The sequence below is a fragment of the Podarcis cretensis genome (assembly GCF_951804945.1).
Source record: "Podarcis cretensis genome assembly, chromosome: 4".
In the NCBI taxonomy this organism is placed as follows: Eukaryota; Metazoa; Chordata; class Lepidosauria; order Squamata; family Lacertidae; genus Podarcis; species Podarcis cretensis.
Window position 1 is genome coordinate 79,696,595 of NC_137173.1, and position 13,072 is coordinate 79,709,666.

The 13,072-nt window shown below is 40.5% G+C and overlaps 1 protein-coding gene across 8 annotated transcripts in view; it reads left to right on the plus strand.

Annotated features, from left to right (window-relative positions):
* RGPD4 (RANBP2 like and GRIP domain containing 4) overlaps nucleotides 1-9,687 on the plus strand; it is a 36,296-nt gene extending 26,609 nt beyond the window's left edge. For 2 of the 8 annotated variants that reach the window (XM_079972355.1, XM_079972358.1), the window contains 9 exons: nucleotides 1,994-2,167; nucleotides 3,009-3,101; nucleotides 3,918-4,117; nucleotides 5,246-5,450; nucleotides 5,953-6,051; nucleotides 6,243-6,391; nucleotides 6,721-6,994; nucleotides 7,767-8,101; nucleotides 9,143-9,687. In XM_079972355.1, coding sequence (XP_079828481.1) covers nucleotides 1,994-2,167; nucleotides 3,009-3,101; nucleotides 3,918-4,117; nucleotides 5,246-5,450; nucleotides 5,953-6,051; nucleotides 6,243-6,391; nucleotides 6,721-6,994; nucleotides 7,767-8,101; nucleotides 9,143-9,448 — 1,835 coding nt within the window. In that variant the 3' untranslated portion in view covers nucleotides 9,449-9,687. The remainder of the gene's footprint in view (nucleotides 1-1,993; nucleotides 2,168-3,008; nucleotides 3,102-3,917; nucleotides 4,118-5,245; nucleotides 5,451-5,952; nucleotides 6,052-6,242; nucleotides 6,392-6,720; nucleotides 6,995-7,766; nucleotides 8,102-9,142) is intronic. The other 6 variants (XM_079972357.1, XM_079972361.1, XM_079972356.1 and 3 more) reach the window with 3 other exon arrangements.
* Nucleotides 9,688-13,072: the final 3,385 nt, after the last annotated feature.

A 13,072-nucleotide genomic window follows, 5' to 3' on the forward strand; every position in this document is an offset into this window, starting at 1 on the left:
ATTCATGGAACATTTTCTGAACTACTCTCCAGCCTCATATTTTTTGCTTTTGTTTCACTTCATAATCAGTGTCCCTCCATCTGATTAGTTTTTTTAAATGTTTTTAAAGAACCTAGGAACATCCTGGGGAAAGACCATTTTTCATTAAGAGAAAATGGCTGCAGATGTTGGGTTCTATCTAGTGAAGTTTTCCCACTAATGCAAGGGCTTCTGCATGTGCCATGGGACTTTCACACTTCCTTTTCCTCCCGTGCACCCATCCCCCAACCCACTGAAGCAGATTGGAAGAGGTGCATAAGGAAATAAGAAATTCCAAGGCTTGTGTTTTACTAAAGCTGAACCTAACACAACTATCTGTGGTGGTGGTTTTTCTAAATTGTGCATTCTGAAGGAGACTAGAAGTCTGGAACATTTAATTTTAACTGTTTAGGATATGGCTTGCATTCTTGTGTGAGACAGTGCACACTGATAATAAGCATGCATGAAAATGTTTTGTGTACTTGGCATGTATTCTTTTAATATGTATTTGTCAATTGACATACAGACTTTGCCTTGGAGATGATTGTCTGAGCTTCAGACATAGCTTCAGAAATAGTTTTTTTAGTCAAATGGTAAGGTGTTATAGGATGACGCTTTTGAGGAGCAGTTTAACCATTGTGGTGTTGGCGCTTAAAGGAATATAATTCTTTTTAAGTGGTCTGAAACTATTTGATTTTGTTGCATCTGTACTTCATACTTAGATCTACCAATTTGTGACTTTAATAATTGATTCCTACTTCTGGGAATCTGGAAATTCCTACTTCTGGGACTGATATTTGCTTTTCTTTATGAAATCACATGAGTAGGTTTTATGTTCTGATCACATTCTAAGTGTTATACAGGGCTTACTGCTGTACTGAGATAGATTTAGCAAACGATGATCAGCTAGACAAAATCGGATTGCTTCTGATTTTGAACGCCTCATGTTAAAACACCTGAACACCTCATGATGAAAAGAATAGCGGCAAATTGCTAGGACTTAGTGAGCTCTTTCTACTCTGCTTCTTTTCCAGTACTGTGTAAGCAGAATAGTTAACTCGGTATTGATGAACCTATTTAAAAATACACTTTGGAAAGAGAACTTCAGCACAACAAAAGTAATCCTAACAATGATAAATGAACTAGCTGAAGCCATTATTATGGCTAAATAAAAATTGATGGCAGTGGTATACAGTGTTACTATTGATGCTTACTATCTAGTCATCTACCTTGTGCTATGTTGTGCAATAAACATTGTGTCTCATTCAGTGAGAAGATCTTAATGCCGTGTGCTCAACTCTCACTGAAATCACGTTTTAGCTTTGTCAAAGTCTTGTGATTCAAAGTCAAAGTTTGGGGCCATGCACACTTGCCAAGCTCCTGCTTGATATATATAATTTGAAAGAGCCTGACTTTATTGTTACTACAACTGTTTAAAGTAAAATTGAATTCTCAGCTTCCAAATGAATAAAAACAGATCTGTTTCACAGCCTATCAATTTATTCCCACTGTTAAGTCACCTTAATGAAAGATACATTCATATTTTAATATATCAATAAAACCCAACCTAAATCAGGTCTAAGATAAAATGGAATTAAAGTGCTATCCAAAGTATATTTTCTTCTGCTTTACAAGTTTTTAACTTAAAATGTTTCTATGCCATTTCACTGAACATCCCAGAAGTATCTTTTTTCTAAACACAATACATGCACAGTGTAAGTTCTACTTAAAAGACAATAGATGGATGGAAGATTTGTTGTGTCTGGAAGCAGCTGTCTTAGGAGAAGCATGGCATGAGTTTGGCTTTATGGAAAGGAAACCCATCTCATAGTGGCTAAACTCTTCTTATTGGTTTGACTTTAAATCTTGCTTGTTTTCTGGTTGAAAGTATTTCTTGCCTGCTTTGTGAATGTGTTAGTATTCAAGTGCAGCTGCTGCTTTCAGACTTGCTCAGACAATTCACTTCTTTCCCCAGCAGTTGAGATTAAGAAGGAGCCAGATGATACTGCCACTTCAGACGATGTTTTGATTGTATATGAGTTAACACCCACGCCTGAGCAAAGAGCTCTTGCAGACTCCCTTAAGTTACCTCCAACATTCTTCTGCTACCAGAATGAACCTGGGTATCTGAGTGAAGATGATGATGATGGTAAGACGCATTCCTTGAAAATTCTTCTTCTTTAAGTTACAGAACACTATTAAGGAATGAAGGAAGCATTGGTCCAGTCCAGTATTTGTCTTCATGAATTAAGGGCTGTTTGGGGGCAGGGTATCACGTGCACAGTGCAGTAGATCATTTCTCGGGGATCACAAAGCCTCCTGTTTCTGGCCCTAGTCAGTTATATAGAGCAGGCTGAAACTTAATAGCACTCTTCAGCTAAGCAGCACTGACTTCCCCCTGCATCAGCTGATGCAATGGGAGATCAGGCCAGCTTGATTTGGATGCACATGAGAGCCCCCTGTGCACTCAAATGTGGTGCTGTCTAGCTGAACTTCAAAGTCCTGGTGTCAGGACTTCAAAATACCTTGCAGGCAACAATATGCTGCTAAAAAAGGAAGGCGAAAATGTTGCTTTCAGCAATGTGTTGCTGCCTGCAAAGTGCTTTGATGCCCCAACACCTGATGTCATTTGTGACCTGCAAGACAGATCCTGATATGAATTTGGCTTGTGGAGCCAAAAAGGTTTCCCACCCTATTCTGTGGTACTCCCTCACTTGGGACACTTGCCTGGCGCTCAGTTTATCAAAATATTCATACCAGGCAAATATACTCAATATACTCATACCAGGCAAAACCCAGGTATTTTCAAGCTCTGTAGTTGTCTAACTGCTGCATTTTACTGTTTAAGCTCTTTTGCATCTTTTGCATTTTGTCCATGCTTAAGGTTGTTACTCCTTTTAAAATATAACAGGGCATACAAACCCAAATACTTACTAGCTAGTGGCATAACAGATATGCAGCGTAAACAAACTTTCATTTTCATATTTCAGATGAGGACTATGAAACAGCCGTGAAGAAGCTCAACGGAAAGTTGTATCCTGATAAACCTAAAAAACATGCACAACTGAAAGAAACTGATACAAGTAAATTTTCTTGGGAAGAAGATTGTAACTTAGCAAGCACAGGGCTATAATTTTGAATTTGGGGGGAATGAAAATACATTCTGACTCACAATTGTTTGCCATGCCATTTATTACATGGTTCCATAACTTGAGAAACATCATAAAAGAATGGGGAACTGTGTAGGGAAATAATAATTTCAAGTTTGTAATGAATTTGCTTGCTATAATGAGATAAAAGCTGAAATAATTAAAGTGTTCCCTGTAGTACTAAACACTATTAGAAGAAAAAGAATAGATTTAATAAGAATGTGTTACAATCCCATGCATATGGGGTGAAATCCCCTCAAATGCACTTTGAGATACCTTGCTAGAAACTTGGCCATTTTAGCTTCAGTTTTACAATTAAAGGCTGAGAAAACAAGTGAAAATGCCAAGTGGTGGTATAATGATAAATTTATTACAGCAAAACGTTGAGATTTCTAAAGATGCAGAAACTAGCAGAGCTCCTCTGCTCCTTCTCTTTTACTAAAACCTAGATTCTTTTACTAAAACCTAGATTCAGGTAGGTAGCCATGTTGGTCTGACGCAGTCAAAATAAAAAAAATGCCCAGTAACCCTAACCCTAACCCTATCTGAAGAAGTCTGCATGCACACAAAAGCTTATACCCAGAACAAACTTAGTTGGTCTCTAAGGTGCTACTGGGCATTTTTTTTATTTTTTACTAAAACCTCTTATCCCTTGGCTTCATTATTTGAGATTTTAAGTTTAACATTGGAGTATTTTGAGGTTTTACTTTATTCTAGTTTATTCTAATCAATAAAATATTCTCTGTTTAGCTGTTGAAGGAGAAAATGAAGCAGAATGTGGGAGCGAGTGTGTTCTTGTGTGGGAGAAGAAACCAACTCCTGAAGAAAAGGCTAAAGCAGAAACCCTGAAGCTTCCTCCAACCTTTCTGTGTGGTATTGGCAGTGACACTGATGAAGACAATAACTTAGAAGACTTTCAAACAGAACTTAGAAAAGTCCAAGAAACGAATGTGAGTAACAAAAGAATGGGACTTTAAGCACCAATTCAGCTGGACTTGCTATGGTCCAAACGTGTGATTCTTGAAAATTGGCATAACAGGAATACTTCCTTCTAAGTGCAGAGATGCTATTCCTTTTTGCTTGTTATTGGGTCTGAGAGTAGGGTGGGGTATATTCCACCTTGCCTGCACCCTAGTGCCATTTTGTTACTAGAAGTTCATGGAAGAGATCTAGAACACAATATACATCAGGAAGCTTAGTTTGGTCAGAATCGAGTATACACTTCCAGAGTTAACACTAAATACATTACTTCTGGTAAATGAGCCAGAGCCAGTATGGTGTAGTGGTTAAGAGCGGTGGACTCGTAATCTGGTGAACCGGGTTCGCTTCCCCGCTCCTCCAGATGCAGCTGCTCGGTGACCTTGGGCTAGTCACACTTCTCTGAAGTCTCTCAGCCCCACTCACCTCACAGAGTGTTTGTTGTGGGGGAGGAAGGGAAAGGAGAATGTTAGCCGCTTTGAGACTCCTTTGGGTAGTGATAAAGTGGGATATCAAATCCAAACTACTCCTCCTCCTCCTCCTCCTCCTCCTTCTCCTCCTCTTCTTCTTCTTCTTCTTCGTCTTCTTCACCATAGCTGCTAGAGGGCCTTGAAAATTTGTGTCCTGGGCTTTTTAGACTCTTCTTCCCATGTACTATCTGAAACCATAGCGGCGCATTGGTTGCCAGATGTGAAATAGATTGGCATTATTTTCAGCTCTCCTACCCCACTACAGATTCGTTGGACAACTTTAGCTTCATAAATTTTGAGGGCTGAGGTATTCTGTCTACCTCCTTTATTTCAATAGGATCTTTATAAGAGACTTCATGGGCAGTGGGTTGGATAACATAGACTTCTGGTTCCTTTTAATTCCCAATTCTAAAACAAGCATTTGATAGTATGATGTGAAACCATTTTGAAAGTGCAGAGGTGCTTGGCAGTTTTAGTTTCCTCCACTTTCCCTGCCAATAAGATACCTGTTCTAGAGATCAGCTAGTTCTGTTTTCAGATACTGTCCGGTACTTTACATATGCATTTACATAAAGAGCCTATGAAGACTTGGCACCAGTTTAAATAATAACTCGGTTCGTTTCTTTTCAGGAAGCTCAAGTAGAAGAAGTAACCAGTTCAACTGATGATGTGTGCTCCATTAAGGAGGAACAGCCTGCTGAAGCAGTCAGTAGAGCTGAAGAACCAGATTCTACCACTGAACCTATATACACTATACAGACGTTATTAGCAGCAGATGACAAACCAGTTGACTTGTCAACGAAAAAAGAAAGCGATGCCAGTTCTACACACCAAGGTATGCACATTTGATGTGTGAAAGACACGTATACTAGGGAAACTAACATTGCAAAGTCTGATAATGCATACAGAGAATCTCCAGCTAATTAAAACTTCTATTCCTCTGGGCATGTATTTTAAGTACACTTAATTAGTATTTTGATTGTTAAATCCCACATCGATCATTTTATTGTTCATGTAGGAAATTATGCAGAAATTCTGCTTTAATATGCTGGCTGTTTGCCGTAATAAACATTCACTGACTGACTGATTGTATAGAATACGAAGGGTTGAGAGTTTAACAGAAAGGGGCCTTGACTAGTGGGCAACACTCATTGTATCTCCAGTGGACTGACTAATGCCTTGCCAGTGTCCTTTCAGAGGTGACACTTTCAGACTTACTCACTTTCTCCTAATACCTGTGCTTATATCTGGAGCTATTATAGTGGGGGAATGTGACCTATTATGCAATGTAAAATGGACCACAGAATGATATGAACATTTTCCCTCCCTTTATATAGAAAGCAAACCTTTCTCATTTGCCCTTGGCAACATACCTGGCTTGTCTTTTGCTGATCTGGCTTCAAATAATTCTGGAGATTTTGCTTTTGGTTCCAAAGGTAAGATGCACATGTTGTCTAATTTCTGGTCTGTGAGCGTAATAAATCCATTCATTCATTCACATATTATCTACTTAACTATTTATAGAAACTGCTTGCTGCTAAGAGAGTTATTGTGTGGGGGCGGGATAAGAAAATGTAATCTCAGAAATATTTTTCTATAGTATTAAGATTCTGTCTTCCCATCTAAGCAGACAAAAACTTCAAGTGGGCAAATACAGGAGCAACTGTGTTTGGCGGACAAGTGGCCACTAAAGGTGACAATGAAGATGATGGAAGTGATGAAGAAGTTGTACATAGTGATGATATTCATTTTGAACCGATTGTATCACTGCCTGAGGTAAGATATGAATCTGTTAAATAAAATAAGAGTTGGTTCTTTCCTCTAACACATGTGAGGATAGTGAGCCACACAATTTCTCTTGTGTGCAAAATAGGGTTGTTGTTTTTACTTACTCTAAAATGGAAGAAGTATGCAGGTCATTTATTTTTTAAAAAAAGCTCCCATAATTCAAGAATATACTACTTTAAGAATGTGATCCTTTGCACACTAGCCTGAGATTAAGCCCCACTGTACACAGTGGAATTTACTCCTTTGTAAACATGCATAGAATTTATAATAACTCAGGAGCAGTGATCTGAGTAAATATGACTACTTATCCCTGCTAGGTTGAGGTGAAGTCAGGAGAAGAAGATGAAGAAATTCTCTTCAAAGAGAGGGCAAAACTCTACAGATGGGACAGAGAAGTCAGTCAGTGGAAAGAACGTGGTGTGGGAGAAATAAAGATCCTCTACCATACACAGAATAAATGGTATAGAATCTTAATGAGAAGGGACCAAGTTTTCAAAGTCTGTGCAAATCATATGATTACAAAAACGATGGATCTAAAGCCCTTGAATACTTCAAACAATGCTATGGTTTGGACTGCAACAGATTATGCCGGTGAGTATTTGTAAAGATATTCTATAACTTTATTTCCCTTCCCTTATATATGACATATTCCCTTCCTAACCCTTTGTGGTTGTTCTGGTTCCCATGCTGCTGCAAGGAGTGGGACTTCACCAAGTTGCTATGCCCCTGATAATAGATGCTCCATTGGGCCCTTGCCCTGGCTACTGCAGAAAGCAGGCATTAGCGTGAAGGTTTCCACAGAATCTAGAACCTTTCTGCATACAGCAAGTAAATGAAGAGCCCCCTCAGTACAGATGCTTGCACAAATGTTGGGAGAAGGGCTGAATGAAGTTTGCTATGTCTGGGGCAGGGCTACTCAGCACAACCCCACTCCTAGCTTCCATGTGGCTGTAAAGGTAAAGGGACCATTAGGTCCAGTCATGGCCAACTCTCGCTTTATTGGCTGAGGGAGCCGGCATACAGCTTCTGGGTCATGTGGCCAGCATGACTAAGCTGCTTCTGGCGAAGCAGAGCAGCGTACGGAAACGCCGTTTACCTTCCCACCAGAGTGGTACCTATTTATCTACTTGCACTTTGACGTGCTTTCGAACTGCTAGATTGGCAGGAGCAGGGACTGAGCAACGGGAGCTCACCCCATCACGGGAATTTGAACTGCCGACCTTCTGATCGGCAAGCCCTAGACTCTGTGGTTTAACCCACAGCGCCACCCGCGTCCCTTGTTGCTGTACACAGGATCAAATGTTGAAAGAAGCCTGCATTCTGATCATTACATCATGAATAACACTTGCAATCTTAATTTCAGATGATGAAGCTAAGATAGAACAGCTTGCTGTCAGATTTAAAAGCCAAGAGCTGGCTGATTCCTTCAAGAGGAAATTTGAAGAATGTCAACAAAGCTTGTCAGAGTTACAGAAGGGTCATGTTTCTCTGGCAGCAGAACTGTCAAAGGAATCTAACCCTATAGTGTATCTCGAAGTTTCAGCTGATGATGAACCTCTAGGTCATGTAACCATAGAATTGTTTTCAAATATTGTTCCGCGAACTGCTGAGAACTTCAGGGCATTATGCACAGGAGAAAAAGGATTTGGATTCCGAAATTCCATATTTCATAGAATAATTCCAGATTTTATCTGTCAAGTAAGTGAAAATGCTAAGATTGAACATACATTTAATACTACACATGGATTAACAGGAATATATTTTAAGGCTCAGTAGAAAAGTTCTAGTTTGCAAGCAAATTAGTAGAAATATGAAACATGATATGAGCCTTTCATATCATGAAAGTCTGGAAGTTAATCTGGGGCCTTGCTTCTCAATTTATATCCCATTACTTCTGTAGTTTCTCTAGTGCCAAGTTAGCTTCTCATTTTCTCTTATCTCCTTCAGTTGTATCCAATAGATATACACCTACACAGAGAATGTAAATGGACACTAAAGGCCAATCCCTTAAACCCTGGGGTGGGAAATGTTTTTGCCCAGCTAGCTAGGCTAAATATGGGGATCATATTTGACATGTAGGCAGAGCTGCACTTCTGTCAAACTCATAACAATGACATCAGCTTTCCTGTTTTGCTTGTGGGGTGTTCAGATGCCCCTTTGAAAGCAAAACACCTTTTTGACTGAGTCAGGTGGGCACTGCAGGACAAACTGGGAGCTCTGGCAGGACCAGTCAGGCCCCACAGTCTGGAGGTACCCAACCCCTGCCTTAGAACAATCAGAATACATTTCTAGGCTCACTCTTCCCCTTCATTAATTCTGATCAGTGACAGGATGAAGGAACAAGTGTAGTTATGTTAGCCTCTGAAGCTAGTGGGACATAACACCTTACAGTCTTATATATGAAAATGAAAGGCAAATGTAAGTGAAAACCATGACTGCATTCAAACCTGACAAACCATGGTTTGTTATTAATGTGTGTGTGTGTGAGTGGTGGTGAGCTTTGGGCTCAAATGACATTTACCTGAGACTTGCTGCTGGTTGTGTACATAATATAATGACTCACCATGGTTTGCTGCAATAGCTGAACACGGGAGCTGAATGAAACCACTATTGATTTAACAGTTGTGAACACCAGATGGGACACCACATTGTGCTGGTAAAATGTATTTCTACACACATTTCAGATGTTTCAACGTGTACTATAACCAAGTGAATTTTCTCTATTTGTTTACATTCTAGGGAGGTGATATCACTAGACAAGATGGTACAGGTGGCCAGTCCATTTATGGAGAAGCATTTGAGGATGAAAACTTTGAAATAAAACACACTGGCCCTGGCTTACTGTCAATGGCAAATCGTGGCAGAGACACCAATAATTCCCAATTCTTTATCACTCTCAAAAAAGCAGAGCACTTGGACTTTAAACATGTTGTTTTTGGGTTTGTAAAGGATGGGATGGATGTCGTGAAAAAAATAGAATCTTTTGGCTCACCTAAAGGAGTAGTGTCAAAAAGAATTTCGATTACAGACTGTGGTCAAATATAAAATCATTGCTATTACCTGTATGTGGATTAAAATAAATGTTCAGATTTAGACAAAATTATGTTCAGCTTCTTTTAAAATGAACATTTCTGATGTATAAATGTAAAGTTACAGCTTATAGCTGAGTCCTTTTTTAGTGTTTCAATTGACTGCATGTTGTGAAATAAAAGTTCAAACACTGGTAAATTTTAGGTGTATTTTTGTTTCATCCCCATTTTTGTATTAAATGATTTAAAATTAAATACGAGTCGGAAGTTCTGTTACTCTGATTTGTGCAATTTCCCAGTTTAATTGAATGGTTTAAATAAAATTACAAACTAGTGTGTGGTTACTACTTTCCTCTCTTGACTTACTTGAACAACAGACAACCCCAAAACATTTATGTTGTCTTGCCTGCCTGCATGTGTAAATTTAAGTGTGTGGTTTTGGGCAGTCTGCAGTGGTTCATTCACATGAGCCATAATTGTGTATTAGTGAACAAATCATAGAATTGGAATCTGCTGATCTCTATTCAGTACTTTTGGACACCATTTATTTACTTACTTACTTACTTACCTACCTACCTACCTACCTACCTACCTACCTACCTATGTCATAAAATTTATACACCACTTGATTGTAACAAAACAAAACCCCAAAATGGTTTACAAGAGGATAAAATAAAATTGAAAAATAATTGCAACCATACTTTAAAACAAATTAAAATTGTCTCAACTTTCTAGCATCTAGATAAGCTTGTCTAAACAATGTTTAGGTCCAGTCGTGACCGACTCGGGTTGCGACGCTCATTTCACTTTACTGGCTGAGGGAGCCGGCGTACAGCTTCCAGGTCATGTGGCCAGCATGACTAAGCCGCTTCTGGCGAACCAGAGCAGCGCATGGAAACGCCGTTTACCTTCCCACCAGAGCGGTAGCTATCTACTTGAACTTTGACGTGCTTTTGAACTGCTAGGTTGGCAGGAGCAGGGACTGAGCAAGGGGAGCTCACCCCGTCACGGGGATTCGAACCGCTGACCTGATCGGCAAGCCCTAGGCTCTGTGGTTTAACCCGCAGCGCCACCCGCGTCCCTTCTAAACAATGTATTAGCAGGTGCTAAAAAGAGCACAGTGAAGGCACACCTACTTGATCTCAATAGGCAAGGGGTTCCAAAGTGCAGGTACTGCCACACTATACAATGCAGTTCTTACAAATGCAAAATGGGTAGTCTGTTAATTCTGCTAGTTGAATGGACATAGGGTAAAGTGATCTCATAGGTAAACTGGTCCCAAGTTGCTACTTGAACTTGGCCCAGTAGCAAATTAGCAACCAGTGCAGATCTCTGAGCAGATGTTATATGCTGACACGGCCTGCCTCCTGGATCAAGTGAAAGGGAAGCCCCACATAGAGCGCATTGCACCAGTCCTATCTTGAAAGTAATCTGTGCATGAGTTACTGTTCATGGTCCTGAAAAAGCTGTAGCTGTCCAACCAACCAGAGTTGGTAAGAACCACTTGAGCCACCAGTGACAGAGCTGGACCCAGAAACACCCACAAACTTACACTCCCCATGAAGGCTCCTCTTGAAGGTTAACTCCATCTTGGGTAGGTAACTGACCAATTTCTTGGGCGCTGAAACTACTTGCCCACAGTGCCTCCATCTTGCCAGGATTCAAGATCAGCTTGTTTTTCTTCATCCATCTCACCACTGTCCAAGCAATGGCGCAGGGACTGCATGGCCTCTCCTGATTCATTTGAGCAGGAGAAACAGAGTCGAGTGTCATCAGCATACTGATGGCACCTCACCCTGAAATGCCAAAAGACCGCACCCAACGGCTTCATGTAGATATTAAATACCACTAGAGACAAGATATTCCCCATAACACAAGGCACTCTCCCAATGCTCTCTGGACTTCAGCCTGAAGGTACAATCAGAACCACTGTAATAATACTGTGGGAGGAGCAGCTACTCTTAATTTTGTGTTATAACCACACAGTCCAAAAAGCATTCGCAACCCCTAAGACAGAGGAGGCGGCTGATGGAATTACGATTTATGTCTGTTAATTACATTGAACAATTTCATTTTATTTTCTAACCCACCCGAGGATTGCCTGGCGGCAAAAGGTGGATTAAAAATTATATAAATGCATATAAGTAAATGCTGCCGTGGTGATCATTCTTTGCTAATTGTGGTGGTGGGACCTCATGACCTGGTCTTGCTATGGAGAATTTTGAAGGAGAAATAGATCTTGCTCTTAATCTCTCCCCACCAGGCCCCTGCTCCTATGCACTGAACTGAAAAGGCACCGATCTTCTGCGTTTGCTTGTAAGGGACTCCCAAGGAGTTCATTGCTGAAGGCTGCAAACACGGAGACTTATGGTTAACACTGATTACTGGTTTTTATAGCATCCAAGCCACCAGCCAGCAAGAGCCAAGTATGGAATTTACAAAAGGTTTGCTGGTGGCTTTTTGCATTCTGAACGATTGAAGCATGCCAAGCGCCATTTCACTGTGTTGGGTGCACATGGTGAATAATAGGATCTTGAAAAGAGCTGGACTATTTATTTATTTTTTAAAATAATTTTTATTGAATTTTATGTTACAAAAAACAATACAGCCATACTACCACTAAATATAATTAATAAAAATTACATACATCAATATATAGTTTGTTATTTGTTATTTACTGTCTTATTTCCTCCCAAACATTCCATACAAAAACACACATATGTGCAAACACCCACACCCGCACCCAAAATGATAACGAAAGGAAATTTTTTTCCCCTTTTACCATCCAAAATCTTTTCTTCAACTTTGACTTCCTGTCAAGTCCCTTTGCATATATTTTATCTTACAATCGAATGTACACAAAACAATAAACCTTTCTATATAAATTTCCCAATACATTCTGAAAACATAATAAATCCTTAATTGTTGTCCACCTCCTTTTAGTTCCTTTATCACTCGAATGCTAGCACGGAGTCAAAACTATTATTGTATTTTTGAACATATCTTCTATAACCATCCCATTTTCCTGCAAATTTTTGCTTTGAGTTTCCTCTGAGTTTACCAGTGGCGTAGCATGGGGGGTGCAGGGGGGGCCGGCCGCACCGGGCGCAAGATCTGGGGGTTAGGGTTAGGGGGCGCAAATCCACGGGTTAGGGGGCGCAAATCCATGGGTTAGGGGGCGCAAATTACTTGCCTTGCCCCGGGTGCTGACAACCCACGCTACGCCACTGGAGTTTACTAGTCAGTTGAGCCATCTCCACCAATTCCTGTAATTTGATTTGCCAAAATCTGTTATTTTTGGAGCCTCGTGATCTTTCGATCCCTTGGCCACAAGTATAGGAGCCGCTGCGGTTGCATACAAGAATACCTCTCTTAGATTTTTTGGGATCTCTTTATCTAAAATACGAAATGCCTCCGGTTTTCTAATAAAAGTTATTTGAAAAGAGTTGAACTAGATGACCCCTCCCCCCCAGGGTCATCTAGCCTAACCCCCTGCCAGTGGCGTAGCGTGGGGGGTGCAGGGGGGGCCGGCCGCACCGGGCGCAACATCTGGGGTTAGGACAAATCCACGGGTTAGGGGGCGCAAATCCACGGGTTAGGGGGCGCAAATTACTTCCTTGCCCCGGGTGCTGACAACCCA